General features: G+C 42.6%; 1 protein-coding gene across 1 annotated transcript in view; it reads right to left on the bottom strand.

Moving 5' to 3' along the window:
- ccar1 (cell division cycle and apoptosis regulator 1) overlaps window positions 1–14,967 on the bottom strand; it is a 156,413-nt gene that overhangs the window by 27,057 nt on the left and 114,389 nt on the right. The window contains exons 17-20 of the mRNA XM_080205362.1: window positions 14,188–14,379; window positions 10,179–10,433; window positions 9,426–9,564; window positions 1,106–1,194 (exon numbers count right to left, since the gene is read on the bottom strand). Of these exons, the coding sequence (XP_080061488.1) occupies window positions 1,106–1,194; window positions 9,426–9,564; window positions 10,179–10,433; window positions 14,188–14,379 (675 nt within the window). The remainder of the gene's footprint in view (window positions 1–1,105; window positions 1,195–9,425; window positions 9,565–10,178; window positions 10,434–14,187; window positions 14,380–14,967) is intronic.

Raw genomic sequence — 14,967 nt, 5'->3', positions numbered from 1 at the left:
AAGTTATGGGCCAATTGCTGGTAAATGGGATTAGGTGGGAGTTCAGGTATTTCTCATGTGTTGATGGAGACTTGATGAGCCAAAGGGTCTCTAATGCAGTGCGTTTCTAAAAACAGGACAGTTAGTGTTGCAAACCCAACATTATATTTGGAAAGTGGAACTGTGAGAAGCTATATGGTAAGACAATCATGTTGGTCTGCCTATGTAAATCTTGAAGTGCTTTCTACAAACAGCTGCAGAAACAACTGCAGCAGAAAGTGTAACAACGCCTATAATTTAAGAACTGGAGACTGACACTTTGTAAGATCTCCAAGATGGTTCCTTTCCAAGGTCATGAATATAGCAATCTCACCTCCTGTTAACAGGATTAACAAGTAACTAACTCCATGACCTGAGGAAAGTCTATCCCTTGCAACAACCCCTAGGATACAATTTCAGCTACTGAATTCACCTACCTACACAAAAAAATGCATGTCTTTTCCGAGATGAGTCAATCAATTGAATTACCAACTATCTCTTTGTTTAGAGCTTGTAGAAGTGCTCTATTCTCTTTAACCATATTTGCTTTGAGATAGAGAGAGAGAGAGAGAATGTGTGTGGGGAAGTGCTTGTGCATGAAAGTGGGTGAGTGACATAGCATTAGGTTTTCTGGATGAATGCATGAATAATCAATTCCCTTTATCTGAGCCCACAGAAGCTTGTTGCTGGTTCATCATATTGTCCTTGTACTCAGAGGTTAAAAATATATACCTCTTCCTTTTCAAAAACACACTGATCACAGACGTAAGGGAAGGGAACAGGAGTTTCAGTTTTCTCACATCTCTGTCTGTAACCTACTCTTAAACTAGTACAATAGTTTATAATAATCCATTTGCTATTTGTCAAATCATCATTACTTCCCCTAGCACACAGGCAACAGTGGCACAAATTTATCAGCCAAAACTATGAAGAGTTCAAAATACTTTCTCTCAACACAATCCAAGTTTAAATGGACAAAATTTATAATAGCCCTGGAAGATGTTTTTCTTAGTTCATGTGCTGAAAAATTAACTGCCTATTTCATCAAATTCCTACTGACAACACCAATCATAAACTGAGTATGCACCTTCTCTTTAGAAGTATTTTCTCTGGATCTCCTTGTTCCTTCCCCTCTGTCATCCTTTCGATCTCTGTCATTCTCTTCCTCATCTCGATCTGTTGAGAAAAAAAAGTAATAAAATGTCCCAAATGAAATTGCTCACTGTAAAATTAGATTAGATTGACAAGAGTGTAAATGTCATTTAATGCATGACACATTATTCAGCTGTCAAGGTATGCTGTGTTTAACGTTACCTGTCACAAATTCAGACAGGCTAACATGATAACGAAACAGAGATGATGGTCACTCAGGCCAAGTTTCTTTTTGCTCAAGAAACTTTCCAGATTACAAGCAAGTTTTTGGTTGCAGTTCAGAGGCAGTAACATGTTACATTTTACATAAAATATGCTTGGAGCTCTACAGAGGGAAAATTGTGAATTAGGGTGAAATGTAAGGAGAGTTCAGAAAAACCTTGGTTGAAAAGTTAGGATTTAAGAAGCCTTAAAGAAAATGGGGTTAAGGACATCGAGTCATAGGGGTTTACAGCATGGAAACAGACCCTTCGGCCCAACTTGTCCATGCCGCCTTTTTTTAACCCCAAAACTAATCCCAATTGCCTCCATTTGACCCATATCCCTCTACACCCATCTTACCGATGTAACTGTCTAAATTCTTTTTAAAAGACAAAAATTTGTACCCAAATCTACTATCTCTGGCAGCTTGTTCCAGACACTCAGCACACTCTGTGAAAAAATTGCCCCTCTGGACACATCTCTCCCTTCTCACCTTAAATCTATGCCCTCTAATTTTAGACTCCCCTACCTTTAGGGAAAGATAATGACTATCTAGCTGATCTATGCCCCTCATTATTTTATAGACCTCCAAAAGATCACCCCTCAGCCTTCTACACCGAGAGAAAAAAATCCCAGTCTATCCAGTCTCTCCTTATAACTCAAACCATCAAATTCTGGTAGTATCCTAGTAACTCTTTTCAGCACTCTTTCTAGTCTAATAATATCCTTTCTATAATTGGATGACCAGAACTGTACACAGTATTCCAAGTGTGGCCTTACCAATGTCTTGTACAACTTCAACCATACGTCCCAACTCCTGTATTCAATGTTCTGACCAATGAAACCAAGCATGCTGAATGCTTTCTTCACCACTCTGTCCACCTGTGACTCCACTTTCAAGGAGCTATGAACCTGTACCGCTCGATCTCTTTGTTCTATAACTCTTCCTAATGCCCTACAATGGACACAGTAAGTCCTGCCCTTGTTCAATCTACCAAAATACATCACCTTGCAATTATCCATCTGCCATTCATCAACCCTCTGGCCCAACTGATCAAGATATGTTGCAATCGGAGATAACTTTCTTCACTGTCCACTATGCCACCAATCTTGGTATCATCTGCAAACTTACTAAACACGCCTCCTATATTCTCATTCAAATCATTAATATAAATGACAAATAAGAGTGGACCCAGCACAGATCCCTGTGGCACACCACTGGTCACAGGCCTCCAGTTGAAAAACAACTTTCTACAACCAACCTTTGGCTTCTGTTAAGGAGCCAATTTTGTATCCATTTAATACCTCACCCTGGATCCCGTGAGATTTAACATTACGCAACAACTTACCATGTGTTACGTTGTCAAAGGCCTTGCCAAAGTCCATGCAGACAACATCAACTGCAGTGCCCTCATCTACCTTCTTGGTTACCCCTTCAAAAAACTCAATCAAATTTGTGAGATATGATTTTCCGCTCTCAAAGCCATGCTGATTGTCCCTAATCAGTCACTGTGTCTCTAAATGTCTGTAGATCCTGTCTCTCAAAATACCTTCCAACAATTTACCCACCACAGACCAAAGGGTCACTGGCCTGTAGTTCCCAGGTTTTTCCCTGCAGCCCTTTTTAAACAAAAGCACAACAGTTGCCACCCTCCAATCTTCAGACACCTCACCCATGACTATCGATGATTCAAATATCTCTGCTGGGTGACCCGCAATTGCCTCCCACGACGTCCTGGGGATTTATCTATCTTGATACGCTTTAAGACTTTCAGCACCTCTTTGTAATATTTACACTCCTCAAGACATCACTATTTATTTCTCCAAGTTCCCTAACTACCATGCTTTTCTCAACAGTAAATACTGATGAGAAACATTCATTTAGGATCTCACCCATGTCATGGATCCACACACAGATAACCTTATTGATCCTTAAGAGATCCTACTCTCTCCCTTGTTGCTCTTTTGCACATTATGTATTGGTAGAAGCTCTTTGGATTCTCCTTTGCCTTATCTGTCAAAACAATCTCGTGTCCCCTTTTGCCCTCCTGATTTCTCTCAACTCTACTCCTACATCCCCCATACTCTTCAAGGGGTTCACTTGATCCCAGCTGCCTATGTCATCTGCTTCCTCCTTCTTCCTGACCGGGCCTCAATATCCCAAGTCATCCAGGATTCCCTACTTCTTCTTCAGCCTTGCCCTTCACTAAGAGAAATGTGCTTTCCCTGCACCTGGTTAACAAACTTTTAAAAGCCTTCCACTTACCAGATGTCCCTTTGCGCTCCCACAGACTTCCCCAATTCACTTTTGAAAGTTCCTGCCTGATACCATCAAAATTGGCCTTGCCCCAATTTAGAATTTTAAGTTTTGGGCCAACCTATCATTCCCCACATGGAATTATGATCACTGGTCCCAAAGTGATCCCTCACTAACATTTCCGAAACTTGCCCCGCCTTATTTCCCAAGAGGAGGTCAAGTTTTGCTCCCTCTCTGGTTGGACCATCCACATACTGAATGAGAAATTCCTCCTGAATACACTCAACAAATTTCTCTCCATCCAACCTTCTACTACTATGACTGTCCCAGTAAATTCCCTTACTATTGCCACCCTATTTTTCTTGGAGCTATCTGTAATCTCTTTACATATTTGCCCCTCAATTTCCCACCGACTATTTGGGGGCCTATAGTACAACTCTATCAAAGTGATTTCCCCCTTCTTATTTCTCAGTTCTACCCACATAGTCTCAGTGACTGAACCCACAGATATATGCCTTCTCGGTATTGCCATGATGTTTTCCCTAATCAAATGTGCATGCAACTCCCTGTCCTCTCTTGGCTCCTGTTCTATCTTTCTACAGCATCTGTACCTGGAACATTGAGCTGCCAGTCCTGTTCCTCCCTTATCCATGTTTCAGCAATTGCTATAATATCCCAGTCCCATATACCTATCCATGCCCTGAGTTCATCTGCCTTGCCCATCAGGCCTCTTGCATTGAAAGAAATGCAATTTAATCTGGACTTCTCTTGCTCTCTGTTTTGCTTTTGCCTGATCTGTTTGGTACTAGGATTGCTGATACCGTTTTTACTACTCAATGTGCTCGTTTTAACTTCTGTGCTATCCTCACAAATTCTCTTCTGTGTCCCTACTGCTTTGGATCCCACCCCCCTGCCAAACTAGTTTAAACCCTCTCGAGTGGCTCTGGCAAATCTCCCCACCAGGATGTTAGTCCCCTCCAGTTCAGGTGTAACCTGTCCCTCTTGAACAAGTCACCCCTTCCCCAGATAAGATCCCAGTGATCCAAAAATCTAAATTGCTGCCCCCGCACTAGCTCTCAAGCCATGCACTAATCTGCCTAATCTTCTTATTCCTACTCTGTCTAGCATGTGGCACTGGCAGTACTCCAGAAATTACTATCTTCGAGGTCCTGCACTTTAGCCTTCTGCCTAACTCCCTATATTCACACTTCAGGACCTCATCCCTTTTCCCATCTATGTCGTTGGCGCCAGCATGTATAACAACATCTGGCTGCTCACCCTCCCCCTTAAGAATGTCCTGCAATCACACAGAGATGTCCTTGACCCTGACACCAGGAAGGCAACATACATAAGAATATGAGAAATAGGAGCAGGAGTAGGCCATCTAGCCCTTCGAGCCTGCCCCGCCATTCAATAAGATCATGGCTGATCTCAAGTGGATCAGTTCCGCTTTCCCCCCATAACCCTTAATTCCCTTGTCTATTAAAAACCTATCTACCTGTGACTTAAATATATTTAGCAAGGTAGCCTCCACCACTTCAACAGGCAGAGAATTCCAGAGATTCACCACCCTTTGAGTGAAGAAGTTCCTCCTCAACTCTGATCTAAACTGCACCTCCCCCCCCCGACTTATTTTGAGGCTGTGCCCTCTAGTCCTGCTATCCTTTCTAAGTGGGAAGAATCTCTCTACCTCTACCCTATCCATCCCCTTCATTATCTTATACGTCTCTATAAGATCCCCCCTCAACCTTCTAAACTCCAACGAGTACAAACCCAGTCCATTTAGTCTCTCTTCATAGTCCAACCCCCTCATCTCCAGTATCAGCCTAGTGAACCTCCTCTGCACTCCCTCCAAGGCCAAAATATCCTTGCGCAAGTGCGGCGACCAAAACTGCACACAGTACTCCAGCTGCGGCCTCACCAGTGCCCTGTACAGTTGCAGCAAGACCTCCCTGCTTTTATATTCAATCCCCCTCGCTATAAAGGCCAGCATCCCATTCGCCTTCTTGATCATCTGCTGCACCTGCAGACTGGGTTTTTTGCAACTCATGCACAAGGACCCCCAGGTCCCTCTGCTCCGTTGCATGCTTCAGCTTTTTGCCTTTTAAATAATAATCCCTCTTACTATTATTTCTGCTAAAGTGGATAACCTCACACTTGCTAACATTATACTCCATCTGCTAGGTCCTTGCCCACTCGCTCAGCCTATCCAGATCCCTCTGTAGACTTTCCACACCGTCCACGCAATTTGCTTTTCCACTCACCTTCGTGTCATCAGCAAATTTCGTCACCCTACGCTCAGCGCCCTCCTCCAGATCATCTATATAAATGGTAAATAGTTGAGGCCCCAGCACCGATCCCTGCGGCACTCCACTAGTCACCAACTGCCAATCAGAATAGCACCCATTGATTCCAACTCTCTGCTTCCTATTAGACAATCAATCCTCTATCCACGCTAACACCTTACCTCCAACTCCGTGCACCCTAACCTTCTGCAGCAACCTTTTATGAGACACCTTATCAATCTATCCTAGATTGCACAGTGAGACAAGAGATGAAATTGCTGGGCCTCTAACAGAAATCTTTGTCTCTTCATTGGACACAGGTGAGGTCCCTGAGGATTGGAGGATAGCCAACGTGGTCCCATTATTTAAGAAGGGTAGCAAGGATAACCCAGGTAATTATAGGCCGGTGAGATTGACGTCCGTGGTAGGGAAATTGTTGGACAGGATTCTTAGAGATAGGATGTATGCACATTTAGAATGGAATAATCTCATTAGCGATAGACAGCATGGTTTTGTAAAAGGGAGGTCATACCTCACAAATTTGGTTGAGTTTTTCTGAGGTGACAAAAACGATTGATGAGAGAAGGGCCATCGATGTCGTCTATACGGATTTTAGTAAAGCGTTTTAAAAAGTCCCTCATGGCAGGTTGGTGCAAAAGGTTAAATCTCATGGGATAAAAGGTGAGCTAGCTAGATGGGTGGAGAACTGGCTTGGCCACAGAAGACAGAGGGTAGCAGTGGAGGGGTCTTTTTCCGGTTGGAGGTCTGTGACTAGTGGTGTTCCGCAGGGCTCTGTACTGGGACCTCTGCTGTTTGTGATATATAGAAATGATTTGGAAGAAGGTGTAACTCGTGTAATCAGTAAGTTTGCAGATGACACAAAGATGGCTGGACTTGTGGATAGTGACGAACATTGTCAGAGAATACAGCAAGATATAGATTGGCTGGAAAATTGGGCAGAGAAATGGCAGATGGAATTTAATCCAGATAAATGCGAAGTGATGCATTTTGGTAGAACTAATGTGGGGTGGGGGGAGCTATACAATAAATGGCAGAACCATCAGGAGTATAGAAACACAGACAGACCTCGGTGTGCAGGTCCACAGATCCTTAAAGGTGGCAACGCAGGTGGAGAAGATGGTGAAGAAGGCATATGGCATGCTTGCCTTTATTGGACAGGGCATAGAGTATAAAAGTTGGCCTGGAGAGAAAAAAACCAGAGGGCATGGGTTAAGGGTGAAAGGAGAAAAGTTTAAAGGGAATATTAGCGGGGGGCTTCTTCACGCAGGGAGTGTGGAATGAGCTGCCGGATAAAGTGGTAAATGTGGGGTCACTTTTAACATTTAAGAAAAACTTGGACAGGTTCATGGATGAGAGGGGAGTGGAGGGATATGGTCCAAGTGCAGGTCAGTGGGACTAGGCAAAAAATGGTTTGGCACAGACAAGAAGGGCCAAAAGGTCTGTTTCTGAGCTGTAATTTTCTATGGTTCTATGGTCTGATGTTGCAGCTATAAAGAACGTTGGTTCGGCCACATTTGGAATACTGCGTCCAGTTCCGGTCGCCATACTACCAGAAGGACGTGGAGGCTTTGGAGAGAGTACGGAAAAGGTTTACCAGGATGTTGCCTGGTATGGAGGGTCTTAGCTACGAGGAGAGATTGGGTAAACTGGGATTGTTCCCGCTGGATGAGGGGAGACCTAATAGAGGTGTATAAAATTATGAAGGGCATAGATAGGGTGAACAGTGGGAAACTTTTTACCAGGTCAGACAAGGGGTCACAGGTTGAAGATGAAGGGGGCGAGGTTTAACACAGATGTCAGAGGGACGTAGTTTACACAGAGGGTGGTGGGGGCCTGGAATGCACTGCCAAACAAGGTGGTAGAGGCGACACGCTGGGATCATTTATCTGGATAGTCACATGAACAGACTAGGAATGGAAGGATACAAACAAATGGTCTAGTTGGACCAATGAGCAGCGCAGGCTTGTTCTTTGTTGAATGAGAGAGGATCTCATAGAGACTTATAAAATCCTAACAGGATGAGATAGGGTGGATGTGGAGGGGATGTTCCTGATGGTGGGGGTGTCCAGAACCAGGGGTTCTGAGGGTTCAGGTTAGAATGCTTAAGACAGAGGTGAGGAGACATTTCTTCACCCAAAGAATAGGCATCATGTGGAATTCATTACCAAAGGAAGTAGTTGATGCCAAAACATTGATTGTGTTCAAGAAGCAGCTGGATACAGCACTTGGGGGAAAAAAGCAGGATTAGACTATTTAGTTGGATGATCAGCCATGATCGTGATGAATGTTGGAGCAAGCTCGAAGGGCCAAATGGCCTCCTCCTGCTCCTATCTTCGATGTTTCTATGTTATAAAAAGAATTTTTAAAAACTAAAAGGTCTGTGTCTGAATGCACAAAGCACTCAAGTCAAAACAGATGAACTGAGAGTACACACATTAATCAATAAATAAGATTTAATAGGCATTATGGAAACATGGATACAGGACGACATGGAATTGGGACTTGAATATTGAAGGATACAGGATATTTAGAAAGGACAGCAAGTAAGGGAAAAATGGGGAGATAACTATGTTAATTAATGATGGTATTAGCACAATAGAAACAGAGGACCTATGTTTAGGAAACTAGGATGCAGAAAGGCTTTGGTTAGAGATCAGAAATGGTTAAACCAGTAAGTCACATGTGGGAGTCATATACAAGCCCACTAACAGCAACCCCATGATAGGGTGGAGCATAAAGGAAGAAATAATTAGAGTTTAACAGAAAGGCAAGTGATAATCATGGGCGATTTTAATCTACATATGGGCCGGAAAAGGTAGCGCAGCTGAGGAGTTGATTGAATATTTTCAGGATAGCTTCTTGGAACAGCATGTTCTTGAACCAACACAAGACTGGTGTTGTGCAACAGTGTGGGGGATGGGGGTGCAGTCTTGAATCCTTGGAACTTTCTTCCTGAAAAGGTGGAAGAGGAATTTTTGAATTTTTTTTTCCAGCAGATGTGGATAGATTGTTAGTAAGCAAGGGGGTGACAGGCCATCAGGGGTATGTTGGATACAGATTTCTGACTGAAAAAAACCACTGATGGATAAATCTCATCATGCTATGCACTACTATTGTATTTACTGACATTCTAGAATGAAATAAAAACTCATGAATCATTCCAATGGTCACCATTTAATCATTTTGTATGCTGTGCATACTTAGCCATCAGGTGCAAAAGGTAGGATTCGTATTGGTTTATAATGTTAGCAGCATCAACAGTCCTCACACACTCATGCAAAGGGTTCATGTGTGAACCTACAAGTGCTAGTGTTGATCAACTGTAGGAAACATCCAAGATAAGCCCAACCCTATATGCCCACTGCCCAGCAGAGATAATGGAGTCGGCATCAAGAGCAGAATCTCTATCTGATTCTCCCCTGTCTTCATCACTCAGCTTAAAAAGCTCCGTGTAAAACCCATATATGCACCAGCAATCCTACAAGTTTTACCTTCATCGTCTTCATCCTCGGCATCTTCTGCATCTAAAGGGTCATAATCATCCTGGTTTGCGCCATCTTCCATTTCCTCATCCTCCTTAGAATCATCCCTTTTTCTTAAATTCTTCTCATCCTTGTCTTTTTCTTCTTTCTGTAAGGTTTCAATAAATGTTTTGTTTCGACCATTGAGAACTTTACTTTTCCTGTTTTGAAACTTAACCACATTCGGCATAAATCACCCATATCTGGATTTGTTATATGGATATAACAGCTATCAAAGAGCACAAATTAGATGATAAAAGGAACTATCAAGGAGTAACAAATCTCTTCAGGAGAATATTGAGAATGAGAAATAACACAAACATGCCACATGGACAATGAGCAGATAAAAAAAAAAATCACTTTCACAACCTAGTTATCAGAATGTGGAATGCCCTGTCAATCCATCACACCAAGTGCTGACGGAAAGGGGGACATCCACAGGTAGGATGAATCTGGTGAGAATGAAAATGCCACCTACAGGGTTACACACAGTGTCTCAACAACATAGGCACTGATGGTTCTGACATATATGCTCATTCTGCATGTCAGGTTAGATATTGAGTAGTGGCAGGCTTTTTCTTGACCATGGCCAGGGGCAGGCTTGAGCCAATCGTCAATCTATCCTTCCACACTAGGCAATATCAGCACTGTACACAGATTCATATACTGAGGTACTCATTTAACTGATTACTTATATAACATATCACCTATAAAACAGAGTACCTTTCTTCCATCCCTCTCTTCTTTTTTCTCTTTCTCATCTCCTGATTTTCTCCTTTTGGCTTTTGGTTCATTGCTATCTTCATCTTTTTCTTCTTTTTTCTCTCTTTTCTCAGTTTCTTTTTTCTCTTCTTTACGGTCTTTCTTGTCTTTCTCTCTTTTATCGTCTTTATCGGGGAGAGTGACCAACGCTTTATATATTCGATAACCAAAGTCTCTTTGTAACATTTCATTGAAGAGTTCAGCAAACAGGGAAACCTACAAGAAAGACAGCATCAGGAAGAAGCTCATTACATTATCTTCAAAAATCACAGTAGGAGTTCCTCAGACTGATTATTGTTCAGAAACTTTTGCTGAAATCTTCACAAACATGGATAATGTACCATAGTGGTTTTGTAACTGGACTAGTTATTAAGAAGCCAAGGCTGGTCTGAAAATATGTTCATACGTCACCATACCATTCTTAACTTCAGATAAATGAATACACCTGGAATAATGACAATGAAACAATCAGGCTGTTGTAAAAACCTATCTATTTCTCTACTATGTTATGAGATATTCCTACATGGAAGGAAATTCTATTTGAGGTCAGATTCCACTGCAATATATTCCATTGAGCATAAGAACATGAGCATTAGGAGCAAGAGTCAACCATCTGGTCCCTCAAGCCTGCTCCGCCATCCAATAAGACCATTGCTGATCTTTTTGTGGACTCAGCTCCACTTACCCACCCACACACCATAACCCTTAATTCCTTTACTGTTCAAAAATGTATCTATCCTTACCTTAAATATATTCAATGAGGTAGCCTCAATTGCTTCACTGGGCAGGGAAGTCCACACATACACAACCCTTTGGGCGAAGAATTTCCTCCTCAACTCAGTCCTAAATCTGCACCCCCTTATTCTGAAGCCAAGCTGCCATTTCTAGTTTCATCTGCCGGTGGAAACAATCTCCCAGCTTCTTTCTTATCTTTTCTCTTTATAATGTTAAATGTTTCCATAAGATCTTCCCTCATTCTTCTGAATTCCAATGAGAACAGCCCCAGTCTACTCAGTCTCTCCTCAGAAGCCAATCCTCTCAACTCTGGAATCAACCTAGTGAATCACCTCTGCACACCCTCCAGTGCCAGTATATCCTTTCTCAAGTAAGGAAACCAAAACTGCACACAGTACTCCAGGTGTGGCCTCACCAGCACCCTATCCAGCTGCGACAAAACCTCGCTGTTTTTAAACCCTATCCCTCTAGCAATCAAGGACAAAATTCCATTTGCCTTCTTAATCACATACCTGCTGCACCTACAATCAATAAATATTATCAATAAACCTGCTGCACCTACAAACCAACTTTTTGCAGCTCATGCACAAGGGCACCCAGGTTCCTCTGCACAGCAGCATGCTGCGATTTTTTATCATTTAAATAATAGTCCATTTTGCTATTATTCCAAAATGGATGACCTCACATTTACCAACATTGTACTCCATCTGCCAGAGCCTTGCTCACCCAGGCTATCAAAATCCCTTTGCAGACTTTGTGTCCTCTGCTCACTTTGCTCTGCCATCATCTTAGTGTTATCTGCGAACTTTGACATACTACACTTGGTCCCCAATTCCAAATCATCTACGTAAATTGTAAACAATTGTGGTCCCAACACAGATCCCTGAGGCACATCACTAGTCATTGATCGCCAACCAGAAAAACACCTATTACCCCCACTCGGTTAGTTAGAACATAGAACATAACAGCGCAGAACAGTTAGTTAACCTGTATCCTGTGTTAGCCGTAACACTGTGCACCTTTCTCCTGATGTGGGTATGCCGGCGTTGGACTGGCGTAAACACAGTAAAAAGTCTGACAACACCAGGTTTTACTAAAACCTGGTGTTGTCAGACTTTTTACCACCTTTCTCTTATGCAGCATAACAGCGGCACCTTGTCAAATGCCTTCAGCATGGGGTAGCAGAGTGATCAGCCCTGCTGCTTCACAGCGCTAGGGACCTGGGTTCGATTCCCGGCTTGGGTCACTGTGTGTGGAGTTTGCACGTTCTTCCTGTGTCCGTGTGGGTTCTCTCTGGGTACTCCGGTTTCCTCCCATATTCTGAAAGACGTGCTGGTTAAGTGCATTGATCCAAACAAGCGCTGGAGTCTGGTGACTTGGGGAACTTCACAGCAACTTCATTACAGTGAAAATGTAAGCCTTGCATGTGACTAATAAATAAACTTCTTTTTCATAGAAGAATCATAGAAACTCTACAGTGCAGAAAGAGGCCATTCAGCCCATCAAGTCTGCACCAACCACAATCCCACCCAGGTCCTACTCCCATATCCCTACATATTTTACCCACTAATCCCTCTAACCTGCATATCTCAGGATGTTAAGGGGAAATTTTAGCATGGCCAATCAACCTAACCTGCACATTTTTGGACTGTGGGAGGAAGCCGGAGCACTCGGAGGAAACCCACGCAGGCATGAGGAGAATGTACAAACTCCATACTTCACAATAAGTTTTTAAACTTATTTTTCTGGAAATCCAGATACAGCACACCCACAGATACCCCATTGTGCACCATGCATGTAACGACCTCAAAGAATTCCACCAAATTAGTCTAACATGACCTGCGCTTCATGAACCCTTGCTGGGTCTTCTCAATGGGAAAATTTATATTCTAAGTTTATATCCTATGTCTCGTTGTTTCTTTCTTGATGATAGATCCAAGCATTTTCCTTACTACAGAAGTCAAGCTAATTGGCCTATAGTTACCCGCCTTTTATAGAATCACAGTACGCTACAGTGCAGAAAGAGGCCCTTCAGCCCATCGAGTCTGCACCAAACACAATCCCACCCAGGCCCTACCCCTATATCCCTATATACTATGCCCACTAATCCCTCTAACCTGCGCATCCCTGGACGCTAAGGGGCAATTTCTTAGCATGGCCAATCAACCTAACCCACATATCTTTGGACTGCGGGAGGAAACTGGACTACCCGGAGGAAACCCACAGACATGAGGAGAATGTGCAAACTTCACACAGACAGTGGCCCAAGCCGGGAATCAAACCCAGGACCTTGGAGCTGTGAAGCAGCAGTGCGCTACCGTGCTGCCTTTTGTTTACCTCCTTTTTAAAACAGTGGCAACACATTTGCTGTTTTCCAATCTGCGTGAACCATCCAGGAGACAAATGAATTTCGGTAAATTGCCACTGGTGCATTTGCTATTTCCCCCGCCATCTCTTTTACTACCCTGGGATGCATTCCATCAGAGCCAAGAGACTTGTCTACCTTTAACCCCATTAGCTTGCCCAAAACTACCTCTTTAGTGATAATGATAGTTTCTAGGTCCTCACCTGCCACAGCCTTCTTGTCATCAACTTGTTGGCACATTATTTGTGCCTTCCACCGTGAAGACCGACACAAAATACACATTCAGTGCTTCGGCCATTCCTTCATTTCAGTTATTACATCTCCTTGTCCTCTCAAAGACCGATGTTTACCTTGGCCACTTTTTTTTGTTTTATATATTTGTAGAAACTTCTGCTATCTGTTTTTATATTCTGAGCTAGTTTACTTTCATAATCCATTTTCTATATAGTTTTTTTGTGGCTGTTGACCTTTAAAGATTTCCTCATCCTCTAGCTTCCTACCAATCTTTGTCACTTTGTATGCAACATCTCTGGTTTTTATCTGGGGATTCCTATTGGAAGTTCCACATATGGACACTGGGTGATGACGCTATTGGCTTCATCATAATTAGACAGCCTGCAGACATTCTCTCATATATAAAGGGTTCTTCAATGAGATACCTGTGGTTACTTGCACCCAGTAAACTAGATTGATTGGGTGGGGTGTGGTGGTAGATGGGAAGAGGGGAGGTTGTGGACAAGAAAAAATTAGAGGATTGCCAAACTAAGTCTTTCAGAAATGAGATGGAGAACCCCTCATACATCCAAGTGCTCAGGAGAGAGCAAAAACCAGGAAGATTACTTCTTCATTTTTGAAAACATAAGCACTTACTTCAAAAGAATGTTCTTTATTATCTTCTAATCGATAATCTAGGAGCACACTGAGAGACATGACACTGCAGTCAAACTTCCCCCCTTTGGCAGTCCAGTTAGGATGAACGATGATAGAGGACTCATCAGGTAGAACGTAGCGCCTTTCCCGTCGCTGACGCTCTACTTCTTCCTGGCGTTTCCGTTCTTCATCCTGAAATGATAGAAGAAATTTAGAATGAAAAAATACCGCCAGAATCTTGGAAAGTATACAATAATCCTAAATGTTAGACTAATGTTTGAAGACTACTTCAATACAGAATGTTCCCGCACAGAAACAAGCCATCAAGCTATCACATTTGTTGTTCATGAATGACCAAAGCGAATCCCAGTCTTCTCTTCACTCTGTGTCATTTAATATCCCGTCCTCATACTGCTGGGTGACTCTCCCATTCTAATCACATTCTTATTTCTAATACCCTTCAATGTCTAATCCAGTTTAATCTCATTTACCTGCCCCAAATGCCTTTTTCAAGCTGATTCCATTTTGAAGTTAGGGACAATACTTCAACACATAGTGGTAGAAAATTCTACATACAAGCTACTCTGTGAAGACTTTTTTCTGACCTGCACTTAGCTCATTTTGCAATCTTTTTAATTAAGTCCTTGAATCATGGTCTCACTGACCTAAGGATGCCCTCTCTAAATGTTTTCCTTATTACATACTTTCACAGTCTGTGTGAACTGCAGCAGATCCACCATTTTTTACACGAGAAATCCATCGCAAGTGTTTCAGATGAGG

Source organism: Carcharhinus amblyrhynchos, chromosome 17 (genome assembly GCF_965287045.1).
Source record: "Carcharhinus amblyrhynchos chromosome 17, sCarAmb.v2.hapA, whole genome shotgun sequence".
In the NCBI taxonomy this organism is placed as follows: Eukaryota; Metazoa; Chordata; class Chondrichthyes; order Carcharhiniformes; family Carcharhinidae; genus Carcharhinus; species Carcharhinus amblyrhynchos.
The sequence above is the reverse complement of the archived record's forward strand: the minus strand, read 5'-3'. Positions and strand labels throughout refer to the sequence as shown.